General features: G+C 43.1%; 1 protein-coding gene across 1 annotated transcript in view; it reads right to left on the bottom strand.

The window, feature by feature from the left end:
- The window catches only part of LOC138568695 (uncharacterized), a 1,243,988-nt gene that overhangs the window by 1,147,719 nt on the left and 74,136 nt on the right, over window positions 1-22,133 (bottom strand). Inside the window, exons 12-20 of the mRNA XM_069646472.1 lie at window positions 20,872-20,978; window positions 10,093-10,211; window positions 6,069-6,239; window positions 5,580-5,818; window positions 5,353-5,456; window positions 4,314-4,432; window positions 3,706-3,864; window positions 1,188-1,396; window positions 719-825 (exon numbers count right to left, since the gene is read on the bottom strand). Coding sequence (XP_069502573.1) covers window positions 719-825; window positions 1,188-1,396; window positions 3,706-3,864; window positions 4,314-4,432; window positions 5,353-5,456; window positions 5,580-5,818; window positions 6,069-6,239; window positions 10,093-10,211; window positions 20,872-20,978 — 1,334 coding nt within the window. The remainder of the gene's footprint in view (window positions 1-718; window positions 826-1,187; window positions 1,397-3,705; window positions 3,865-4,313; window positions 4,433-5,352; window positions 5,457-5,579; window positions 5,819-6,068; window positions 6,240-10,092; window positions 10,212-20,871; window positions 20,979-22,133) is intronic.

The raw sequence follows: 22,133 nt of genomic DNA, 5'->3' as shown, positions 1-22,133 counted from the left end.
TAGCTTTCTCAATGGCAAGATATTGTAGTTCCATGGAGCAGCTCGCCCATATTCATTGGATGCAGCAGGCACCCATGATATTGAATCAAATACTTATTGCTTAATGCTAATGCAGATTTAAGCTCCCATGGAGGGGGTGGGCTTGGCAAGTGACAGGCCGCTAACCCATAGGAATGTTGGACGCAAGCAAAGGGATGGCTCCCATGAGGACCTAGGGCCGTTACCAGCCACACCTGCATGCCCTCCTGACTTTGTATTAGCAGCCAATGGCTCTGGAGTGCTAGTAATGTTTTTTTGTACAGGGCACCAGGTGCGCAATGCGAACACCAGCCCTATCCATGTGACAAAAAGAAAAAACGTTGTCATGCACCATAGAAAGGGACACAAGTCTCTTTCCTATGTTGCTGTCAGCCAATCCCTATATGAGGTCAGTGTGCGAGGCATGAGCAGCTAGGTATGAGAAGAAGGAGCAGAGTATTCTGGATGGGAGGGGGCAGGAACAGGCTAGGGCAAGTGAGGACATGCCTCGTCTGAAGAAAATCAGCACCTGGGGAATGGTGCAGCACTTATACTGTAGTAGCACGGCCACGTTTCTTGCCTCCTGATTGGCTGGCCCCTCCCCCAGCTGCTAATTAATGAAAGGTTATGAACCTCTTAGAGGAAAACTTTACCAGTGAATGTCATAAAAGTTAACATTCGGATAGGGAGAGTACTGCACCTGTGCCAAAAGATACATCGATTAGGAATTTCCTGATGTAAATATTGTAGATTGCCAATTTTTCCTCAAGCGATAGAGAATTATACTGCATGTCAAATCCCGTCACTCTGTAAGAAAGAAAAGGGAGTTGAAATAATAAACATTTAAGCAATTACTTTTGACGCCATGTTTTTGTCCACTTAACGGAGCTCAAATTCAGGGTATAAAAGATCTATGCAAATCCTACTTTACACTTAAAGGTAATGAGAAATACGACAGAGACTGTGTGCCTTTAGACTTGCTAAAACCAAGATGGAAAGTGTCTGCCACTCATGCCTTTTGATGAGACAACTTGAATGAAGATAGCATATAGAATATAGCATTGTATTTCTATTAACAAAGTATGTCACTGTCCCCTTTTCTTGAAGCTGATTCTATGGGCATTGCATTTCAGCTGCCACCTCTTTGGAAGGGACCCGAGAATACTCACATTTGCTGGTAGGAGGAGCAGGAGATATTAGTTGGTAGCTGCTGGAGTTGAGTCTCAGTGAAGCTGTCCAACAATGCTATGAGATCCTGCTGGATCAATGTTTTCCAGTCGTCAGCAGTGAAAGAATAGAAGTCTGAGCTAATTGTTTCCCAAACAGCCGATAGCAGAGTTTCTTTCATTGCATTAGTTTGTGTAACACTCAGGTTTGCCTAAAGTGGACAAACAACACTGTAATTAAAAATGTGCAGTTTATGACTCTGGTCAGTATTAAACCCTAGTAAGCAGTTTGTAATGGTCTTGACTTTGTATGGGTTTAGAGCCATTCCTAATAACAAAGCACGCGTGTTCTTTAATGGGTACATCAAGCATGTGAATGGGGCCTACTGTATGTTCAAACGGTAAAAACAAACATGAGAAAAAGGACCAGAGTAGATGAGAAGTTCCCTTTGGGTTGAGATCAAAGAACACTAATTCTTGGTGGGTAAATATAATTGAAAAAAAGACTCTCTGCATTGTAGAAGGAAATTATATATGCCAAAAACACTTTACCCTGAAGCCTTTTCTACAGTGATTTCACCCCAGAGTTCAAGGCAGGAGATGAGACACGTGTATGCACGTTTCTATTAAGGAACACTCTCTGATCATGAGCAATGTTCTCTTTTGTCAGTAAGAAAAGTATGTCAATTACACAATGGCATTGAGGGGCTCATTTCCAAATGAGCGAAGTGGAAAATCTAAGTGTAAAAGTGCTTTACCGCTTCCATTTTCTGCTCCAGTTCATTTTTGAGTCATTCAAAGAAGAGTTTACATCTGTGCTCTGCTTTCCTCTCCAATCTTAGTAGAGCGCTCGTTTTGACACCCGGATATGGTTTTCATGAAGGCGTAAAATCAAAGGATTTCAATGGAAGATTCCTTGGTTTAGCCCATGTTAAAAACTTTATAAAATGCTCTGCCGGCAAAGCGTAAATTGAAGGTAGCGTTTTATCTCTCACAAAAGGGAAACTTAAAGTAATGGTGATTTCACCTTCATTTTCTCTTCCAAATAGACTCCACTTTATGAGTGTTAGAAGTTGCATGTAGGTGACCAGCTACATATAATTGTACGTTTTTATTATCCCTTCTATGCAGTTCGCATTTTTTACAAAATGACCCTGTTCCAATAGCACAGTAAAACGGCTTCCTTTTTTCATGTTATGATATGATATGATATTATATGATATGGCATTTGTAAACCGCCTATACACAAGTGTTTCAAGGCGCGACGAGGCAGGGGGGGAAACAAGGGGAGACAGACAACGATCCTACTAGTCCAGTTGTCATTCAGATCGCGCAAGTGCAAGGGTAGAGGGGAAGGGAAAAGTGCATGGGGGAAAGAGAGAGGTGAAAAAGCGCTGTTTCTTTACTTGAAAAATTGCAATTAGTACACCATTACGACGTGCCGGGGTGCTAATGGCAATATGACCCTCAGAGGGGGGCCATTACCGGTCGGGTAATGCCCCAGAGGCTCCGTTAAAGCCCTTGCTTTGCTGAGGCTTCTATCTACCCCCCTGGGGGCATTACCTGATGGGTAATGGCCCTCTTCCTATGGTCATATTGCCTTAATATGACAGAGGGAAGATTTGGCTGTGGGCAGAGAGACAAACTAGGAATACATCCGTCAATATCATTTCATAATCCATACCGTTTCTCTACACAGTACTTCCTGACAATAGTACGACAATCATTCAATCGACATTGCATGGAAGAATTCTGAAGGGCTTAGGTGACAATAAAGGAAAGTGATTGCGGGTTTAGATGGCAAATCCATCCAGTCTACCCATGCCCTAACATAACCTTGCAATGCAGACCTTCGATGGTCTATAGTTTGATCACTTATTTTCCTCTTCAATGTAGATGTCTCAACACTTTTCTGAATGCATTTACCCTTTAGTTTCACTGCTGATGGGATAATTTTGAAGGCCTTTGCTACAGCTTTCTATAACATCACCACAAGCTACTCTTGAGCCTCTTTGCTCCAGGTTCATAAGAAGATCTACATTTTTAAAACTATTCTTCTAGTAAACATACTAGTTTATTGACCTGTGTTTATTCTCTCCATTAATTTGATCCCTCTCTATTCTAACTGGATCCATACTGTCCACTTGTGTGTACATTTTACTGAGAAGACTTAAAGGTACAACAATGCCACGAGTTGCGGGATCAACTCTATCCCACTTTCAGATCATCAGTACTTTCCTGTAGATATACTTCCAAAGCTATATATACATTTCTAGATTGTGCCTATCTGTAAACTCTTGAGTGGCTGCACCCCTCCTCATTTTTGATGGCTGCACCCTCTTCTGGATATCTCAACATCAGTCTTGCTCTGTGATTGCATTTGAAGCAGTGGTTAATGTGTTATTCTTTAAATGCCTATCTCCAATTCTCTTGTAACAGATATACTTAAATTCACAGCTTTATTGACCACCATGGCCTATGTAGTAGCTTTAGTTCATTTAATTGGATAATGCGTTCATACCTTTGTTGAAGCTAACAGGATCAGTTGTGTATACTGTGGGACTTCGTTTGTTGTGACCAGGCTAAAGATTTGCTTGAGTAAACTTGGGTCATTAATGGCATCTGGTTTAGTCGCAAGGCCTACTACATCCTCTGCGCTCATGGTGTCAAGAAGTTCAACCTGAATGTGATAGATGTAGGAAAGAAAATGTGTATTCAGGACAGTTACTTTGACAAAAATATAGCTCTGCATAGGTTTGCAAATACAAATAACTTCTGCAATCAATCTGATTTAAGAATAGTTCAATTTTTCAAACTATCATTACAGTCCAATGTCAGACATGTAAACCAGTCGCACATGTACTCTATGCCACCACACATACTTTCTTGGTGCTGTTTCTCTAGACTACAGATGCCCAGGGGAGATGGGCTCCTGTGATGGCTTGAAAATGCATGCATTTCATGAAATCATGGCCTCATTCTATCTGCGCATGTAAAGCACTGTTCCTGTCCTGTAGCTACATGATCACAAAGGGAAAGTATAGTGATGTGCAGAGGGTTCTTTGCATCCCTGTGGTGTACATATATCATTCTGGAAGAGAGAAGATCTTTGTGGGTTACATGACTTACTATGTTCAGGTTTGGGTAAAAGGACTTAAAGTCTGAGATGGAAGTAAATGAGGAGAAGTTGCCCAAATTCTTCTGTTTCCAATTTATAGTTCCATTTGTATTTGATGCACATGCAGAGCCTGGAAAATAGAACGCAATACAAAAAAACAAACCAAAGTCAGTGGAGTTTTATACTAAATAATGTAATTGGTTTTAAATATTTCCATTACTGTACGAAATCAGGGAAAGTAGCTTCAGGACTATTGTCTGCTCATTGTGAGGAAGGACGAATAAAATGATTTCCTAAAATCTGCTCTGCAGGTGGGTCAGGATTGAGGAGCGTATTTAAAGACTGCTGTGTTTATTATGCATCTGTATGCTCCCAGTTTCATGGGTACAGTGAAAGCAGCAAGCAATTCTTTATCATAAGAACATTTACTGCCGTCATTAGTTGCCTTCTAGAATTTGAATATTTTGGTAGTAGGACCTATAATTATTTTTTGGAAGGCTCTTTAGTAAACAAATAGAGTTTTTAACTTTTGCATAGCTTCAAAATACCTTTTTACTTAATGCATTTATCTTTCTTCTTCACATATTTTACTTATATCTGTTATTTGGTTAGTATGTTTCCTTTTATTTGATCTGCTCTACATGCCCTGTAGTGACGAATAAGTTGTCTAATTTCACTACATATCACAGGGTCGGGCTAGCAGAAATGCAATAACTTGCAGTTTTCCCTTTATCTTACTATGAAATCACAATAAGTGCCATCACGACTGTTGCTCCCAAAATGGGCCATTGCTTGCTTTGTCAAACAATCTTTAGTGAAGGCTGAAGCGCATCATGTCATTAAAAAGTGGTAAAGGAAAGACAGAAACGCCGGTAACTAAAAAGTGCAAAAGATAGAAGACAAATTCCTATACACCAGACTTGCTGTAATCATGTGAACTCCGAGGGTAACCCATAGAGTCTGCAGTAACACCTTTGCAGTAACACCTTTGCTTACACCTCTGCATTTCTAGCTGCAGAAGCTCTAAATTACAAAAAATACAAAATGTACCTGTTTTATTGACTTCTTGAGATAGGTATCTTTTGCAGAATACGTAAACGGCATATCTGTCGTTCTCACCAAGTTCCATGGAGATATCACTCAGGATTTTTATTCTATATTTTTTTATTTAAAAATTAAAAAAATACTTTGAATCATTGAGCAATAGAGAAAAGATGTGTTTGCAGATAGGTATATTAATTTCAAACAATACAATAATCAATTCAAAGTTTACTTACATCGCTTGATAAGCCTCACATGTGAGATTCAGGGGTAATCTATATATTTGAGATTCGTTGATAGCCTTCCCGAAGAGTTCAATGACGATCTGGAAAATCTTGATCCATTGGTCCATATCTTTTAAGCTCCAATCCATGTTAAGGGCATCGAAAATATTGTTCAAAAGCTCTTCTTGAGTAAGAAGTTGAAAGAAATTTGATGTGTTGCATACATTTGGATTTGTGGATGGTTCCGATCTCTATGAAAGGGAAGGAGAAATTGAACATGATCAAGCCATGGGACATGTGAATTTGTTAAGACAAGAATAAATAATATGTGTGCCAAGAAAAAACACTATAAAGGATAGTCCTACTAGGACACATGGGTTTAAAAGAGGACGTGTATGGTCTAACAGAACTTCATGTCCGTAAGGGCAACAAATGCCTGTAGCTGAAGGAATACCTTGTTTTGAATACATATTTTATTTGACTATATTATGCTTTACTTACTGGACAGATAATTGATTCCATTGGGAGGAGATAATCCAAAAAGATGGCATTACTTCCAAAGTACTTGATTTTACCCAGAATGGTCTGGGTTAAAGTTGAGTTTTTGAATGAATCAACAAACGTAGTAATCTCAGCCAGCTCTTTTGTTGTTAGAAGAGAAAGATCAAAGACCTGGGAAAAAATTAGATGCTGAATTAGTTCAAAATTCTACCTTTTTTACCCCCTTATTGTGTGCACTTTATTTCCTACCAATTGCCCTACTGCTTTCAAATACGGTTCATGATTTGAATGTTTTATGAAGGCAGAATGAGGCAAATATAGTACCTTTGTACTGATCCAAATAAGGCAATTGAAGCATGCCATTTTGCTCTCAACACCAACTTAACACATTTTGTCTACATATACATCTCAGATTAAATATGACCATATATTAAACATTTGATAGTTTGCATAATGAACAGAATCGTGGTTTCTTGTCACGTGAGTCGAGGCTGAAAATAAGCTTGAACATGGAGTTCCAGACACGATAGCAAGTGCCCTCACTCCTGTTGCATTCCTAGGACAAGAATACTCTGCAAGGCCAAGTACAAAGAGAATTTCATGGCAGAAGGCATGGGTGATGAGAGATGTTGGGCTAATTGGGTGGTGGGGCAGCTTCATGTCCTATCTACTTGCACCTGGGTCTTGGCTTATGTGCTGCTAATTGAACGAATGATTCAGACATGGCAAAAGCGTGCCAATCCAATTGTATTTATCCATATAACAAAGGACCTTATAGCTTGAGAAATCAATGAAACACTGTGTAACAGATTATTCTTAAATTACACGTATGAAGAGGTAGGCATAAACTGTCCACCTGATATTAGACAGCCAATAACAAACTAAGCTCCTATATGATTGTATATCTAGATGTGTCCCTTAAGCAATCCCATTCCTTGATAGGTTTTTTACTATTGCCACGTAGCATGACGCCATTCTGAAGCATAAAGAAGTACACAATTGTATTTCATGTGGAAATTCCTGAGAATGAGCATACGTCTGTTGATGTTCGTTGTAAACTCCCTGTTTTAGATAACTGCTAATAAAACAGCAACTTGTCATCTTCTTGATTTTGTCCGGTTATTTGGGCCATTAGAAATAACAGAAGATGGACGATTCTATTTCCATTTGCTACCTTTTCCGCAACTTTTCACTTGTGTGCCTGTCCATCAATTAAATCATACTTAAATGCTCTACATGTCCCTCAACTAAAGCATATTTTAATTTTCTAAATCTCCCTCTACTTAACCCTTTTCCTTTTCTGCCTCTCCCATGTCTAAAAGCATATTGCATCAACTGCTCCTGAAATTGAACCATTTTTCCCCTATTTGTACTATTTAGGGAAACAGAAAATCCCTAATCATTTTGCCCAAACCACTGACAATATTCCAAACATCTTGACTCACCAAAACAAGTGCAATATTCAGGTGCTTCAGTTTATGTTTGAATAGTTTGAATAGTTTCACCTAAGCTTACATGTAGCCAGCAAATTATTTTTCGTGAGTTCCATCGTCATTTGCTAAGTAACTTTAGAGGGCTGAGGAGTATACAGCTAAGGAGTAACTCCTCAGCATGTTCACAGTATTGGGGGATTTTGAAACCAAATTATTGTTATGGGGGACATCATTTCGTCATTGATATTTGGTCCATAGAGTATTGATCTTGAAACAGAAATTCACCTATGCTTTTTCGAAAGAACCAATGTAATGATTTATTGTGTGAACCAATGAGAATGGCCTTTGCAGACTCTTACCTAGATCAATTTTTTATCGCGCCTTGAAACATTTGTGTGTAGGTGCGTTATAAATGCCATATCATTTCATATAATTTGATTTTGATTTATTTAGCGTTGTACGCCAAAGCGATGTACAAAAGTAGAACAGTACAATTTAAGTAAAACACATTGAAAAACACAGGTTAACCTGTAAGCAAGCAGGTTTTAAGGCATGAATGGAATACAGGACAGAAAGACAGTGACCAAAGTCTTGGGAGGGTAGCTCAGGGGCAACGTGCTTGCCTTGGAAGCAAGACGACACGGAGCAACACAGGTTCGATCCCCGGGTCCGCGCTTATAAACCATTGGGTATTAAGCGTGTTATAAATAACCTATCATATCATATCAAAGAGGAAGGGGAAGCACATTTCAGTGTTTAGGGGCCAAAAGGGAAAAAGAGCAGAAACTGGAATATGGAGACAAAGGAACAGGCAGACGAAATAGAGTTTGAGAGCAAAGTAGACTAGATGAGACGTAAAAAGAGATAAGAGACGAAAAACAAAAGGAAAGAAAAGAAGGAGCAAGATCATGAAGACCTTTACAAACCAGACAGAGCAAATTAAATAGCAAACGTGACTCGAAGGGGAGCCAATGAAGTGGGCCACAATCAGGGGCAATAGAATCATGAGAGGATAGATGGAAAAAATGGCATACAGCTGCCTTATAGATAGAATGAAGAGGCAAGAGAAGAGCAGCTGGGAAACCTAAGAGAAGAGAAGAACAGTACAGAGAAAATAAGAGAAGAAACAAGAAATTTGGTTGCAGTAAAGAAAAGAAAAGGTCAAACCTTATGGATATTAAAAAGCTGGAAAGGGGAAAGGGCAGAAATCTCACAAGAAAAAAAAAGGGGCGACTCAGGAATAACTCTAAGATTCACTCGGAGATTTAGGGCAGAGAGAGAAATAGGGAGCGAAGACGGGGTACGGGAGATGGTAGGAGGAGACACAGGTGTGGCAGGGAAGAAAAGAACTTCAGCCTTGGAGGGATTTAGATTGAGGAAATGGGCCGGTATCCAAGACTGATTTGCAAGAAGGCAAGAGGTAAGACTTGGGTGAAAAGACAAATAGAACAAGGAGAATGAAAGATGGACTTGTGCATCGTCAGCATAAAGATGGTGAGAAAGACAATAAGAGGGGCAAGAGGGATAGTATAGAGAGAGAAAAGCAGAGGACCCAGGATTGAGACCTGAGGAACTCCATGTGGAAGAAGAAAGATAGAGGAATTGAGACTAGCCTGGGTAAACCTCAGGGATAAGAGAGGACAGGAGAGGACCAGAGGGAAAAGCCATCAGTGAGCTTTAGAAAGATGGCAGGAGATATTATAGCAGAAAGGGAATGAAAGGAGGTAAGGAGGACAAAGAAAATGGGATAGGAGAACTGGTAATAGGACAGGAGGAAGAGGGGGTTGAGGGAAAAGAGACAATAGATGAATGGAGAAGAGTGACTTTAGAGGAAAAGCAGGAGACAAGGACTGATGCAGAGAGGGATGTGGAAAGGGAGGGATCAGGAGTAGCGGGAGAATGGATACAATTGAGAATCTGGGACAAGTCATGAGGACAGGCAGAAAGTGAGTCCAGAAGATTGGAGTAAAAGTGTCGGCTGGCCAAAAGAAGAGCTGCATCATAGTCAGAGTGGAGTGAAGAGAGAGTAAGGAGGTTAGAGGGAGGTAGAGATTTCCACCAGCAACATTCAGCACGACGCAAAGAGTGACACTAGGAACAACAAGCTGGGGTAAGCCAAGGTTGGGGTGGCCTACCTGAGGGAGAGAAAGAGGAGGAAGGGTAAGGAGGGTCAAGAGAGTCAAGGTTGAAAGCAGAGAAGAGTAAGAGTCAACCGAGGAAGACGAAAAGGCTTCCAGAGTGGGAAGAGACGATGTTAGGGAGGAGATAAATAAGAAGATGTGAAAAGACTAGTGGTCTCGATGGATACAATTTAGAAGGAGGAAGAGAGAAGAAAGAAGGAAGCAAGAGATAAAGGTGAGAGTGGTCAGATGAATAAATAGGAAGTGCTGAGAATTAAGTAAGTGGAAGAGGAGAATAGAAAAGTATGTCTTTGTAGAGTAGTGCAATGTTTTCTTGTGTCAGTTATCAAGAACCTTTCCTGTGAATGAACAGCAGGCTGCTGGAAAGACTGACTAGGATACACATAAATTAAATAAGTGCAGGCTTCTATCAAAACCCAGGAACAGAAACAATAATTAAACTCTTCTTACCTTACTAACATTCTTGTTGAAAAGGACCAGATCATCAAGAGAAGACTGCTGTATGAATTGCCCAAGGTTCACGGCGATCCACACTGTCAAATTATTAGCATCACAAGCAACTCCTGTGACTGGGAGAGATCGTTTAAAAATGTTAATAATTTAGAGGACTCAAAAACACCAAGAGCTCGTTATAGCGCCGATTACACTGGATGGGCTCATAATGGCTGTGTCTGCCTCTCAACAAATGGTAAATTAAAATACAGCACAAAAATCCTGAAGTGAGGACAGCACATTACCATTTGATCAGAGATGTATATAATGCACATTATGTCTCTATAGTATTAGCTGTCAACAGCCCATACTGATGTATCGTCTTTTAGTAGTTGAATGGTTTAGCATCTGACTTCGTGTGTTGATAAAAAATGGTATGAAAGAAGTCTAAATAGGCTCAGCCACTCTGCTATCCCCTGTTAGATAGGCGTTACTAGGGATAGAGGGCACTACATAGGCAGGGATAGGGTGTTCTTCCTATAGGGAGAGCAGTCTAGTGTGAATTAATAAGTGTTACCCAGATACCACAAGGATGGGAACCCTCTGTTCTAAATAATTTTCCTCCATTGACCGTTCCCCTGTGATACGGAATATTTTAGAGGATCCACATTAAAACAGTAAGTTGTGAATGATGCATGTTATTTTATTAACTTTTCTTCTACAAAAAAAATAAGATTTTAATATTTCAAACAAAATGCACTTTAAAATTGGTTTAACATGGGATTACACATATACATTATTTCAGATAGATCATAGATCAGATGTGCCTAGCAAATGCGTATGATCCCCTCACCTACTACTGTATCCAGAATTTGTCCTTTTTTTGTGACCCTCATTTTGACCTCAAATAGGTACTAGGAAGTGATGAATGGAATGCTTTGAATTAATAGAAACCACCTGCATTTCTCCAGGCAATTTCCATTCCACTGCTTATTTATCCTATTTGCATAATTATAGAAGGGGACCAGGCATACGAAAATCGGTCTTGATCCTGTCTCCAAAGGGACCATTCCAGATAAACTGCTAGGCCTTATCCCTTCTTCATGGGAATACATGTAACCCCAGGCATGTGTGGGGCCTTCTTTGTGTCATCAGTGCGGTGTTGTTTGATTCTGTAGACCTAGCAAGCACAGGCCAAGCCGCCTCTCACTTAATGAGACTCAACATAGGCAGTAGAAATTAACAATTGTGCCCTCATCATGGCCATGACCTGTAAACCTGCAGCCAATGCACAGTGTATTTCTGTCTAGTTCCAGAGAATAGCTTTTATATGCACCTTTAAAGGAAACTTAGAGACCATATGAAAGGCTACAGACAGACTGCCCTTTAGAACCTGGACATATTGGCATGTTCTGTGATGCCCCATACTGCGTATATTGTATTAAGGATATCTAGTGGCAGCAGATAATATGTTAATATTAAGAACACCTGCAATTACCATGAAGTGCTTTTTGGAATTAGGGGCAAGGAAATTGCCCATTGGAGAGACAGGATGACCCAGTTGAAAGCACAACGAGCCTTTGAAAATGTACTGGCCATAAAGAAAAGGCAAGGACCCATGAACGAAAACAGAAAGTGTTGAACATTGAGGCCTTGAAAAGAAAACGTGTAGGATTGTTTGGCAGTGTACACAGCAAGGAAGAGGTGACTGTGCACAACAGCTTGACAAATACTATGCCCTATATCCTAAAAGATGTTTTAGGCTGTGAAGTGGTGGTAGAAATAATATCTTAGAAGAGTGACCATATTGGAGCTTAATAACACACTAGGCTCTGTTATGATGAGCAGGTTTACCCACAAAGGGTATTTAAGCCTTTTTAGCTTAAAACTAAAGGCTATATCATTTGACACCAAGACACATGCATGGGCGGTGTTGTGAAGGTTTAATAATGTCTTTCAGTTGTATTTAAGATGTTTACGAGGACCTGGCCTCCCATACCCAATCGGCCCAGCCTCTGTCTACCTCTCAGCACTCGCCTCGGGACCCACCGGCCACAATCCTGTAGGCTTGCACTACTCTACCCAATGCGTCCGCAGGCTGCATAGCACTTACCTTACTATGCACTTCATCTGCTGCTCCCCTACGAGTACGGACATTCCAGCACTTACCCCCACTCCCCACTTCGCCTCTTCTCGCTGCACTTGCACGTTCTGAATACTCACACGGCATAGTAGGCTCGTCTTTATCTTCCGCTATATTTGTTGTTTTTTAATCCCACTTTCCCTCCCTGCTGCCCTGTGGGTGCTTTGAAACAGAATTGACATACTTATAAGTGCCTAACAAATGCACAATAAATCACATCAAATCAAATAATCAGCTCTGGGGGACTTGGGTATATGCTACCTTTAATAATTTGAGTGGATAGGTGTAGGGTGACGAGGCAGACACATATGAACACGTGTATCAATAGAGTACATACAGAGAAACAGTTTGGCTGAGATACATCAGCACTTGATGGACGTCCCGTCAACACTTCCCAGAAAATGGTACAGAAAGCGGACAGTCATCTTAACAGCAGGGTTCAAAAAACGAATAGGAGACCAAAATGCCCGGCCAGAAACCACCACCAAACCGCCACTACTTCCCCAAGGAAGCAAGGCTAGTGGGAATGCCAGCAGGTGCCAGGCCTCAAGGGTGGACTCCCTATTGCTGGAAAAACCGCCTTTAATCGAGATTGAAGTATTACCCTTATTGTTTTAATACAATCCACTGGGGAGGAGAGGCCATGTGAAACTGGCATGGCATTTTCTGGAGCAATTCAGAAAGCTGCATTAAGCTGTGTTTAACTGGAGTACCAATGGCAGGTTATTGTTGCTACTGGCATGCAGGATGGACTGGGAACTAAAAGAGGCCCTGGAAATAATGTTCAAAGTGGCCCCATATGACACATTTTCAGCAAGCCCAATGCTTTTCCTATGAGAAAATTTGGAACTACCACACAAAAGAGGCCCAGGGTGCAGAGGCCCACCGGGAAATCTCCAGAGTTCCCTATGGGCCAGTCCGCCCCTGCTGGCATGGTCATTTTCTGAGTGAAATGTTAAATCGGCATGGAGATTTTCTGGGGACAGTGGGAAACTGGCATAACAATGTTCTAGTTCTGCTGTTGAAAGTAATGTGACAAAGTGAATCATTAGGGAACAACAGGCATGCCATGCGTGAAACAGGTAATGCATGTTATGCTATCAATGGGTTGTATACAGTGTCATGGTCTCTTGCACTTAGATCCTGCAGGAGAATGTGTTGGGCTTGGTTAGCAAGAGCATAAGGAGCAATGCAAGATTGCTTTGCTGTTGTTGTGACGCTTGTAGATTGTGAGGAAACATGCTCTGTGTGCAGGTAAGCTTCTAGTTATGTAGTCACATATTCATTTGAGACGTGCTCCAGGTGTATCCTGGAGTATAAAGGCATGTTGTTCATCTGCTGATGTCCGGTATGGTAAGTGTAAACATTATGGATTTGTGGAGTGATCTGGTGGCTAGTTTTTGGTTTGGGCATGTCTCTGTGTAGTGACCTGAGTCCATTTATGCAATGTCGGGGCTGTGCTTAGTACAGTTCTGCTTGCTTTGTTCAATCTGAAGTGTTAAGTGGAGTGGTGTAATGTGATGTCAGTAATGGTAGGAGGTTGAGAAGGTTGTTAGGGTGCAGATTGTATATCAACCAGGAACCTCCTACCACAGGTTGTAATCAAGAAGCTAATGGGGGCTGGGTAAAACAAGACGCAAAACAATCATGCAGCAACATATCGATCAGGGGCAAGAACCTATGCAGCAAACAGGAAAGTAGCCACAGCAGGGCAAACATGCCATAGCAGGTCACTAGAGGGTATACAAGGTATATCAAAGAATGACACGGCAAGACCTACCAAGGCGCACAATGCCCTCCTCTCCACACCTGTACCACTGGCATCTGCGGGCAAGTCCCAATTTCCCTCTCTCACTTTGTGACAGTCAAACCCTGTCTCTCAAATTGACAGATTGTGCACCCTCTGCTACAGCGATAAGGGAAGAGGCTGTCTAGGGACTCCACCCATTGCCCCAGTGAAGTGCTGAGTTCTGCATGGTGTACATCTTTTGGTTCGGAGGAAGAGCTGCCCAGGGTATGAAGACCACAGGGGCTCATTTCACTTTTTCTTAATCTGCTAGTCAGCAGGCGGAGGGCCATCTCAAACCTCGCTCTAAGCTGCTGAAGTGCTGCACCCAATGGGGCCCGCTGGAGCATGCCAGCTTTTTGGGTGTAACATAGAAATTCGAGTGAGAATGTAGTTAACTGGGGCAAAATTGGAATGGCACTGTTAAAAATGGTCTGCGAATGCGTGATTGGCAATATGGCCCTTGCCTAGTAATATTCCCACTGACGGGCTGGCACATTACGCTGCATAGCATATTTAACGGTACCAAGGTGCAGCCCCCCTGGCAGGTTGGCACATAGCATCCTATTGTTAGCAGCACCCTGAGATATTTGAGCATCAGCCCGATATGTCTCACTGTCCCCTGGATTATTTAGGAAACATTTAATTATACTTTAGAAGTACATTCAGAAGTTCTATCAAGTACCCTGGCGTGTGGTGGCAGCACCCTGGCATACAGATTTTATTTTGGTTATAGGCGATTCATATTGTATTTTATTAGAGAGCAAAGAAAAAAATATGGTCTTTATACCTCCAAGCACATTATTTTAAACGGATGCATATTCTGTTGGCATTTGATTTATGAATAGTAAATCAAAGTGGGAAAAGAAGGGGAGTGCCCTGCACGCCAATGGTGATGGGGGGTAGCTCACTTTTAGAGTGAGATAAACAACTGGTAATTCTGGAACTTGAGGAGACAGTGGAACATATGTAAACACATGTAATGGTTAGTATTCCAGTGGCAATAGTGCTCGCTGAGTTGTCATCATGGACCATAGACGCATATGATTTATGAGCACTACTTTTCCCACTGTGGTATTGGCATACTTTGTCAAGCACTGCTTCAGTGACATGGCATACATATTTGTCTTCCAGGCATCCTGTGTTTCAGTCGGGAACTCACTTTATTCACAAACGCATATGGGCAGATGGGGAGCAGGTGCAAGTGGATCTAAGTCACCTGACCTAAGCCACGCCCACCTGGTGCCTTCTTGGTTGCCGCTCTTTTCCCCCACTTAAGGAGGCCTAAGCCCTGCCAACCTGGTGCCTTCCTGGTTGCCGCTCTTTTTCCCTACTTAAGGAACCCTCCAGCCTCTTTTCCTTTGCAGATGGGGAGCAGGTGCAAGTGGATCTAGGTCACCTGGCCTAACTCCCGCCGACCGTCTTAGCCCTGCCTCTTCCTTTCTGCTCTCAACTCTTAGATCAAGGGTGTCTCTTGCCCAGGCGTCCGAAGCAAAGGGCAGAAGAAGAAAAGGACAATTTCTATTTGGACCTGTTCGGGCCAGGAGGAGCCAGGGCCCGAACCCCTGCTCAAACAGCAGGTAAGTAAGCACCAACAGGCAATAGCAACATCAATTTCTCCGGTGCTGGGGTGAGGGCAGGTGCTCTGTGGCCCACCCCCTTCCTGGTGCCCCTGTGATGTTATTGTGCTCCCCTCACCCCTACCCCTTTCTTGCCCCACATTATGTCCCCCCCGCTTGCCAGCTCTCTTCTTCTCTCTTCCCTTCTACCTTATCCTTTCTGCCACCCACCTAGTCCCCCACACCTCTTTCACTACAGGAGTTGTCTCGATTCACTTTTGTCTCACCATCACCAACCTGTTGCCAACACTTGGATTTGACTTTATGGACACAGTGGCCCTCATTACGAGTTTGGCGGTAACCATGCCGCTACTGGCGGCATGGCTGCCGCCGAAATCGCGTCGCAGTCCGGCTCCTCGGAATGAGGACTTACCGGGCCATTCCGAGTTCGGAAGGCCCGGTAATTCCTCCCTCCAAGGACCCGGACACGGTCCTTCGACATTCCCATTTCAGCCCCCGTAGGGCTGAATGGGAATGGGAGAGAGAGCAAACAACGGGCCATTACGAGATGGCCTGTTGTTTGCTCCCTCTTCCCCTCGCCGGACCCGGTAAGCACGCCTGGTTTTCCCAGGCGTTGCTTCCTGGGTCCCGCGAGGGGGACTCGTAATGCGGCGGTACGGGGTGAATGGCGCCGGCACCTTTTACGGCGATGTTCACTCCGTACCGCCAGGGTCGTAATGAGGCCCAGTGACTTGGTGTTTCACCTTCTCAACTCTCATGCTGGACCTCACCGGGATCTTGCATTCAGGGTGGCCCTGAATCATGCTGTGCCCTTCTTGATTCCTTGCCTACATTCTCTGTTCCCTGCAACATTATGGGCCTCATTATACGGTAGGCGGTAAACCATGGTGCTGTTAGCACCATGGTTGTCGCCGGTACCATACCGGTACCACCATGGAGGAAAGGGGAATTACCACCCCATTCCAAGGTTGGCAGGGCGGTAATTCCCCCTTTCTCCATGGCCCTTCCCCATTCCCATTTTTGCCCCATAGGGCATAATGGGAATGGGGAAGGAGCTAATTACGGTACCGCAAATTGCGGTACCGTAATTAGCACCAAGGTCCCTTTGCGGGTCCCAACTTTAACGCTGGTCTAAACCAGCCGTTAAGGTCGGGTCCCGCAAAGGGACCTCGTAGTAAGGCGGTAAGGGTTAACGGTCACCGGTACCCTTACCGGTGACCGTTAACCCTTACCGCCTTCCGTGTAATGAGGCCCTATGTGTTTTACTGACCTCTGTAACTGTATTCACGCTCCCCTCTGCTTCTCTGCACTTTTTCACTGTTTATTCTCTGTTCTCTCCTCCTCTCCCCCGCCCTCCCTTTCTTTTCTATGTACTTATTCTATCAGAATTGTCCCTTGACCTAGTATGATAGCAACAGCGTTTGTCTACCCCCCTCCCATGCTTGTTCTCTTCCCACCCTTCCAGCACTATCTGAAAATGTCATCAGGTCTAGTATGATAGCTGCTTGTTTTGTTCCTCTCCCTCCTTCTCATCTCTTCTTCCTCTCATCTTGTAAAATTCCAGCTCTACCAGAAATGTCGTCAGGCCTAGTACAGTAGTCACCTGTCTGTTTCCCATTCCTTCCTATCTGTGTCTTTGCACTTGCTCTATCTGAAATGTCGCCAGGCCAAACCCTTACCGCCCTATTCCGAGGACCCTTAGCGGGAACCGCAAAAGTCGTCTGGTCAGGCCAGACGTTCTTAGCGGGTCGCGCTAAGGGACCAGGGCGCTGCCTTCCCCATTCCCTTTGAGCCCTATGGGGGCTCAAATGGGAATGGGGAATGGTTTACTGAATGGGGAGTTACCGGGTCCTCCAAGGTCGGAATGACCCGGTAAGTCCCCATTCAGTGAGACCGGACCCATACCCGGGTTTGGAGGCAGCCATCGTGCTAATAGCACCATGGCTACCTCCAAACTCGGAATGAGGCCCATCATGTATAGGCGCTACATAAATAAACTATCATCTCATATCATACATCATTTTAAGTGGAGAAATGATTCTTTGTACTGTGCAGGCATGACGTGTGATGATAGCACATCTTTTCCCATTCAGAACTTCCTGCAAATTGTCTTCTGAAAATTGTATTGTAAAATAGTTCACTGACAAATGAGAACCATAAAATTACGAGGCGTCCCTCTCACCACTATGTTGCACACCTCTTATCGTACAGCACTCTGTTGCTTTCTACCTAGGTTTGCACTATATAAACCACCTACACACGTACGTTCAAACATTTCTTATTTTTAGAAAGAAATCTTAAAGGGAGAGGGTCTCGTCCTATTTGGGGTGGGTATTTATATCTCACCTCTTTAAAAGTTCACCACATTCCCGTAATTGTTTAGAGGAAACACAATTGGGTTTGTGACTTTGGCTGGGATTATTTGTACAGTCTCTAATGGTGTATTTGTGTAATTTTACAAAACAACATGACAAACAACAGAGGTACTTATCAGCACTCCCTCATGATGGAGTCTGTGTAGCCTGTAGGTGATAGCAGATAATACGCTTTATTCAAAGTGGTATAGTCTTAAAACTCCTTCACATATTCATCATATTGTAAAGTAGTCATTGCTGAGTAAAGTGCTCTCTTAAACAATAAGTGGAGTCCTTCATATTTGTAATATATGGTAGGTTATTTATAACGCGCTTCATACCCAGAGGTTTCTAAGCGCGGACCCAGGGATGGAACCTGTGGTGCTCCGTGTCGTCTTGCTTCCAAGGGGAGCACGTTGCCCCTGAACTATCCTCCCGAGACATATAGCAAAAAGAACCTGTTTACGAGGGTCTTAACGTTGGGCCCCTGTTTCGTTGCAACCCAGTGAAGCCCAGAACAGGTGCATATTGCTATTAGCACTCTGAGGCTAACCCACTGGGTGCAAACAGCTATACATTTGTGTGAATCAACAGGTGGTGGCAAGTGCGTGACCATTGTTTCACACAAAGGCGTCCCAACCTAACATGGCCGTTACAGAAATGGAGGGCTCTTCCATTTCATTAGCTGCCATGGGTGGAGGGTGAGGTGCAGCTCAGTGCGACAGTGCTGCTGGAGCATCAGGTTAGTGGGACCTGGTTCGGTACGGGGTGCCAGATGGTGAGATGGCGGGTGTGGTAACGGGAGCGAAGATGGCCATTGGGTGTCTCCACTGCTCAGGTTGCTCAAAACCCGGACTTGGATTGTAAGATTCAGACTGGGTTTGGAGCATTCTGATTGATAGACACACCCACCAAGGCTGCTCATATTGAGTTATAGCCCCTTATGGATACCAGCTGTTAAAAACCTACAAGCACAAGTTTACCTTTAAGGACTGTTTATGGACTCATACAGCCGGTATAGGATGTAGCTGCAAGCTTTTAGCAACCTGGCCAATCACCAGGGTGCATTTTTCCTGGCAAGGATACATTTCTGTATACTGAATGCAAAGCAACTTACATTTTATAGTTGCGTTCCCTTTCAAGAGCCTTACAGGTCACACAGGTAATTGTAGGACGAAAAATGGTAGCCGTGGAAAGTGCTGATCAAACAAGAAGATGCAGTGCTGCACTGGGGCAGCTGCAGCACTAGTGCAGCTTATCCAGAGGCAGTTATGAAGCCAGGATGGTGCCAGACGGGTAGACTGGAGGCAAAGGGGAAGAGCTGTGCCCGAAGTTATTACTCCATATTCGCACCGTCTGATTGGTTAAGACACACCTCTCAGTTTCTAACAGTCATTACCTGAATACAAAGTTTACAGGGCTCCACAAGTTCACATACAAATTACAATTGAATATTTCTAAGGGGACTAATAAAAAAGGTCAATGCACACGTTACAAGGTCTCGGAGTACAACTAGTACTCACTCCAAGTCATGGTTTTGGGTCCTCCTATTTAAAGCCTTGTGGCCTTTAGTTTTTTACTATAAAATGTATAGCGGTCATTCCGAGTATGACGGTATGGCGAAACAATATCAATAGCGGTAATGAAATTGCCGTCACTTTTACCACACTGCCAAACTATAAGTTTGTAGCTAGAGGAAATACCTCCAACTCTTAACTGGATGCATTTCCTCCAGTTCACCTAATAAAACAGGCGGAATTACCACAAGTGGAAATTACCACCCTCTGAAATTCCTCCAGAATCCCCCTGGAAGTATGAATGGAGACTAGCACGCCACATATTCTGGCGGATTTACCAACAGCCCAAATGGAGGCAATGGTAATCGAGTGTGGAATAGCCGCCAAACTCTTCTTGAGACTCAATGCAAAATTCCTAAGATTGTTTTATGTAGAGCCTCGGTGATGTTTGATCAGCGGTATAAATAACAGACACAATGGGAAAAAGCTATACAGGAGAACTACTTTTTCGTTCATAGTTCACCATTTAAATCAACGTCGACCGCCTCGCTGTCTGGATTAAGATGTCAGCCTGTGTTTAAAACCCCTTAAATGCCAGGCTATTATGCAAGTCTATGCAAAAAGGATGCACATACTCCTCCGTGGCACTTAATTAAGGGGTTTTAAACACAACAAAGTCATCTTTTGAATGACCCAATCATAATTTAACATATTATTTGATTAAAACTTGATCATCCTTATTCCCACCGACCTTCGGAATTGCACACTGATTCATGTTGGGGTGAAGGGTACAATATGCAATGAAATCTGGTTCACTTAGATTTGCAAACGCTGCGACTGCTAGTAGCATCACACAAACCCCTTAAGTGCCAAGGACGAGTATGCTCGTCCTTTTTGCATAGACTTGCATAATAGCCCGGCACTTATGGCAAGGACGAGTATGCTCGGCCTTTTTGCATAGACTTGCATAAAAGGCTGCCACTTATGGCAAGGACAAGTATGCTCGTCCTTTTTGCATAGACTTGCATAAAAGGCTGCCACTTATGGCAAGGACGAGTATGCTCGTCCTTTTTGCATAGACTTGCATAATAGCCCGGCACTTATGGCAAGGACGAGTATGCTCGGCCTTTTTGCATAGACTTCCATAAAAGGCTGCCACTTATGGCAAGGACAAGTATGCTCGTCCTTTTTGCATAGACTTGCATAAAAGGCTGCCACTTATGGCAAGGACAAGTATGCTCGTCCTTTTTGCATAGACTTGCATAAAAGGCTGCCACTTATGGCAAGGACGGGTATGCTCGTCCTTTTTGCATAGACTTGCATAATAGCCCGGCACTTATTAAATCATGCGAAACGCAGGAATCACTTACGTGTGCGAAAGATTTAGCAGTACCTACAAGAGGCAAAGCTAGCTTACCTGCAGAGAGAGCTGTGTCTATGAGGTATTGTCTTATGTAACGCTGATAGATGGCCATTCTTGTGATGTTTGGTACTGATAAATAGGCCATGTTCAATCCTTTTAATCTGAAAGGGCAAGAGAGAGATGTTCAGAGAAGCTCGGATCAGTATGTTTGAAATCTTTTTTAATCCATATAGCTTATTGACTACTTTGTGAGGTTCATTTTTTCCCCAAGGCGATTCTTTTTTTATCAAGATGCAAATGTAGTGCTCCTAGGAAATGCGGGACTGGGAGTTCGTAGGTGCAAGCTTACTTTCTGTCCATCGTTGTGCGCCAGCCTGCTCCATAAGGAAAGGGGGTCATTCCGATTCATTATTGCATGGCCTCTCCATGAGATCCGAATCTGATGCAATTCTGATAAGGCATACCAGATTTATTTGAATTCGTTTTTCCTTATTTTGTATTTTATTTCTATTGATATAGCGCTTATTGCCAAAGCGCTGAACAATAATGTATTACGGTATAATAAAATGAGACAAACATAAAGACGAATATCCATTATGAGGAAGAAAGAAAGTGAGTTTTTAGATGAGAGTGGAAAGAAGAGAAAAGCATGACTGGGCACAGGGAAGACGCTGGACAGATAGTGAAAATTGCGATTGTGAATGCAAAGAGTGAGTAGGCTGATACCATGAGATAAGGGCAGAGAGATATGGAGGAGCCATCTCAAGCAGATATGTGAAAACGATAACAAAAATAGAATTTAAGACGAGAATCAAAGGTTAACCATTGCAGAGCATGAAGAACATTAGAAATAGTCTTCACTGGCTCCCGGTCTCAGCATGGATTCATTTCAAATCCCTCTGTATCATGCAGACCTGGGGTCGTTGACCACTCTATCTTCAACACCTCCTGACCAAATACTCTCCTTCTAGACTCCTCCGTTCCTCCGGCACCAACTCCCTGAGTGTTAAGCGCTTTGTTACACAGAGAGATGGTGGATGATCACTTTCCTCGGCTGGCTCCCTCCTGTGGAACAGCATCTCTCTCCCTCTGCATCTTGAGCAAGACCTCCTTAAGTTCTGAAAAAGCCCCAAGACCTTTCTCTTTACCTCCTCCTTCTCCTCTTCTCTTTCCTGCTAATTTTACAGCAGCATGACCGATGTACAGGGACCTTATGTGTCCTCATGGCGTTGATCCCCCACATCTCTCAACCCAGCCGCTGTCTTTCTACTGCACTTACTTGGCTCACCCACTCCTGGTTGGTTTCACTTACGTTC

This window comes from Ambystoma mexicanum, chromosome 2q, assembly GCF_040938575.1.
Source record: "Ambystoma mexicanum isolate Mex_15411 chromosome 2q, UKY_AmexF1_1, whole genome shotgun sequence".
NCBI classification, from domain to species: Eukaryota; Metazoa; Chordata; class Amphibia; order Caudata; family Ambystomatidae; genus Ambystoma; species Ambystoma mexicanum.
Note: the sequence above shows the minus strand (reverse complement) of the source record. Positions and strands in the feature narration are given on the sequence as shown.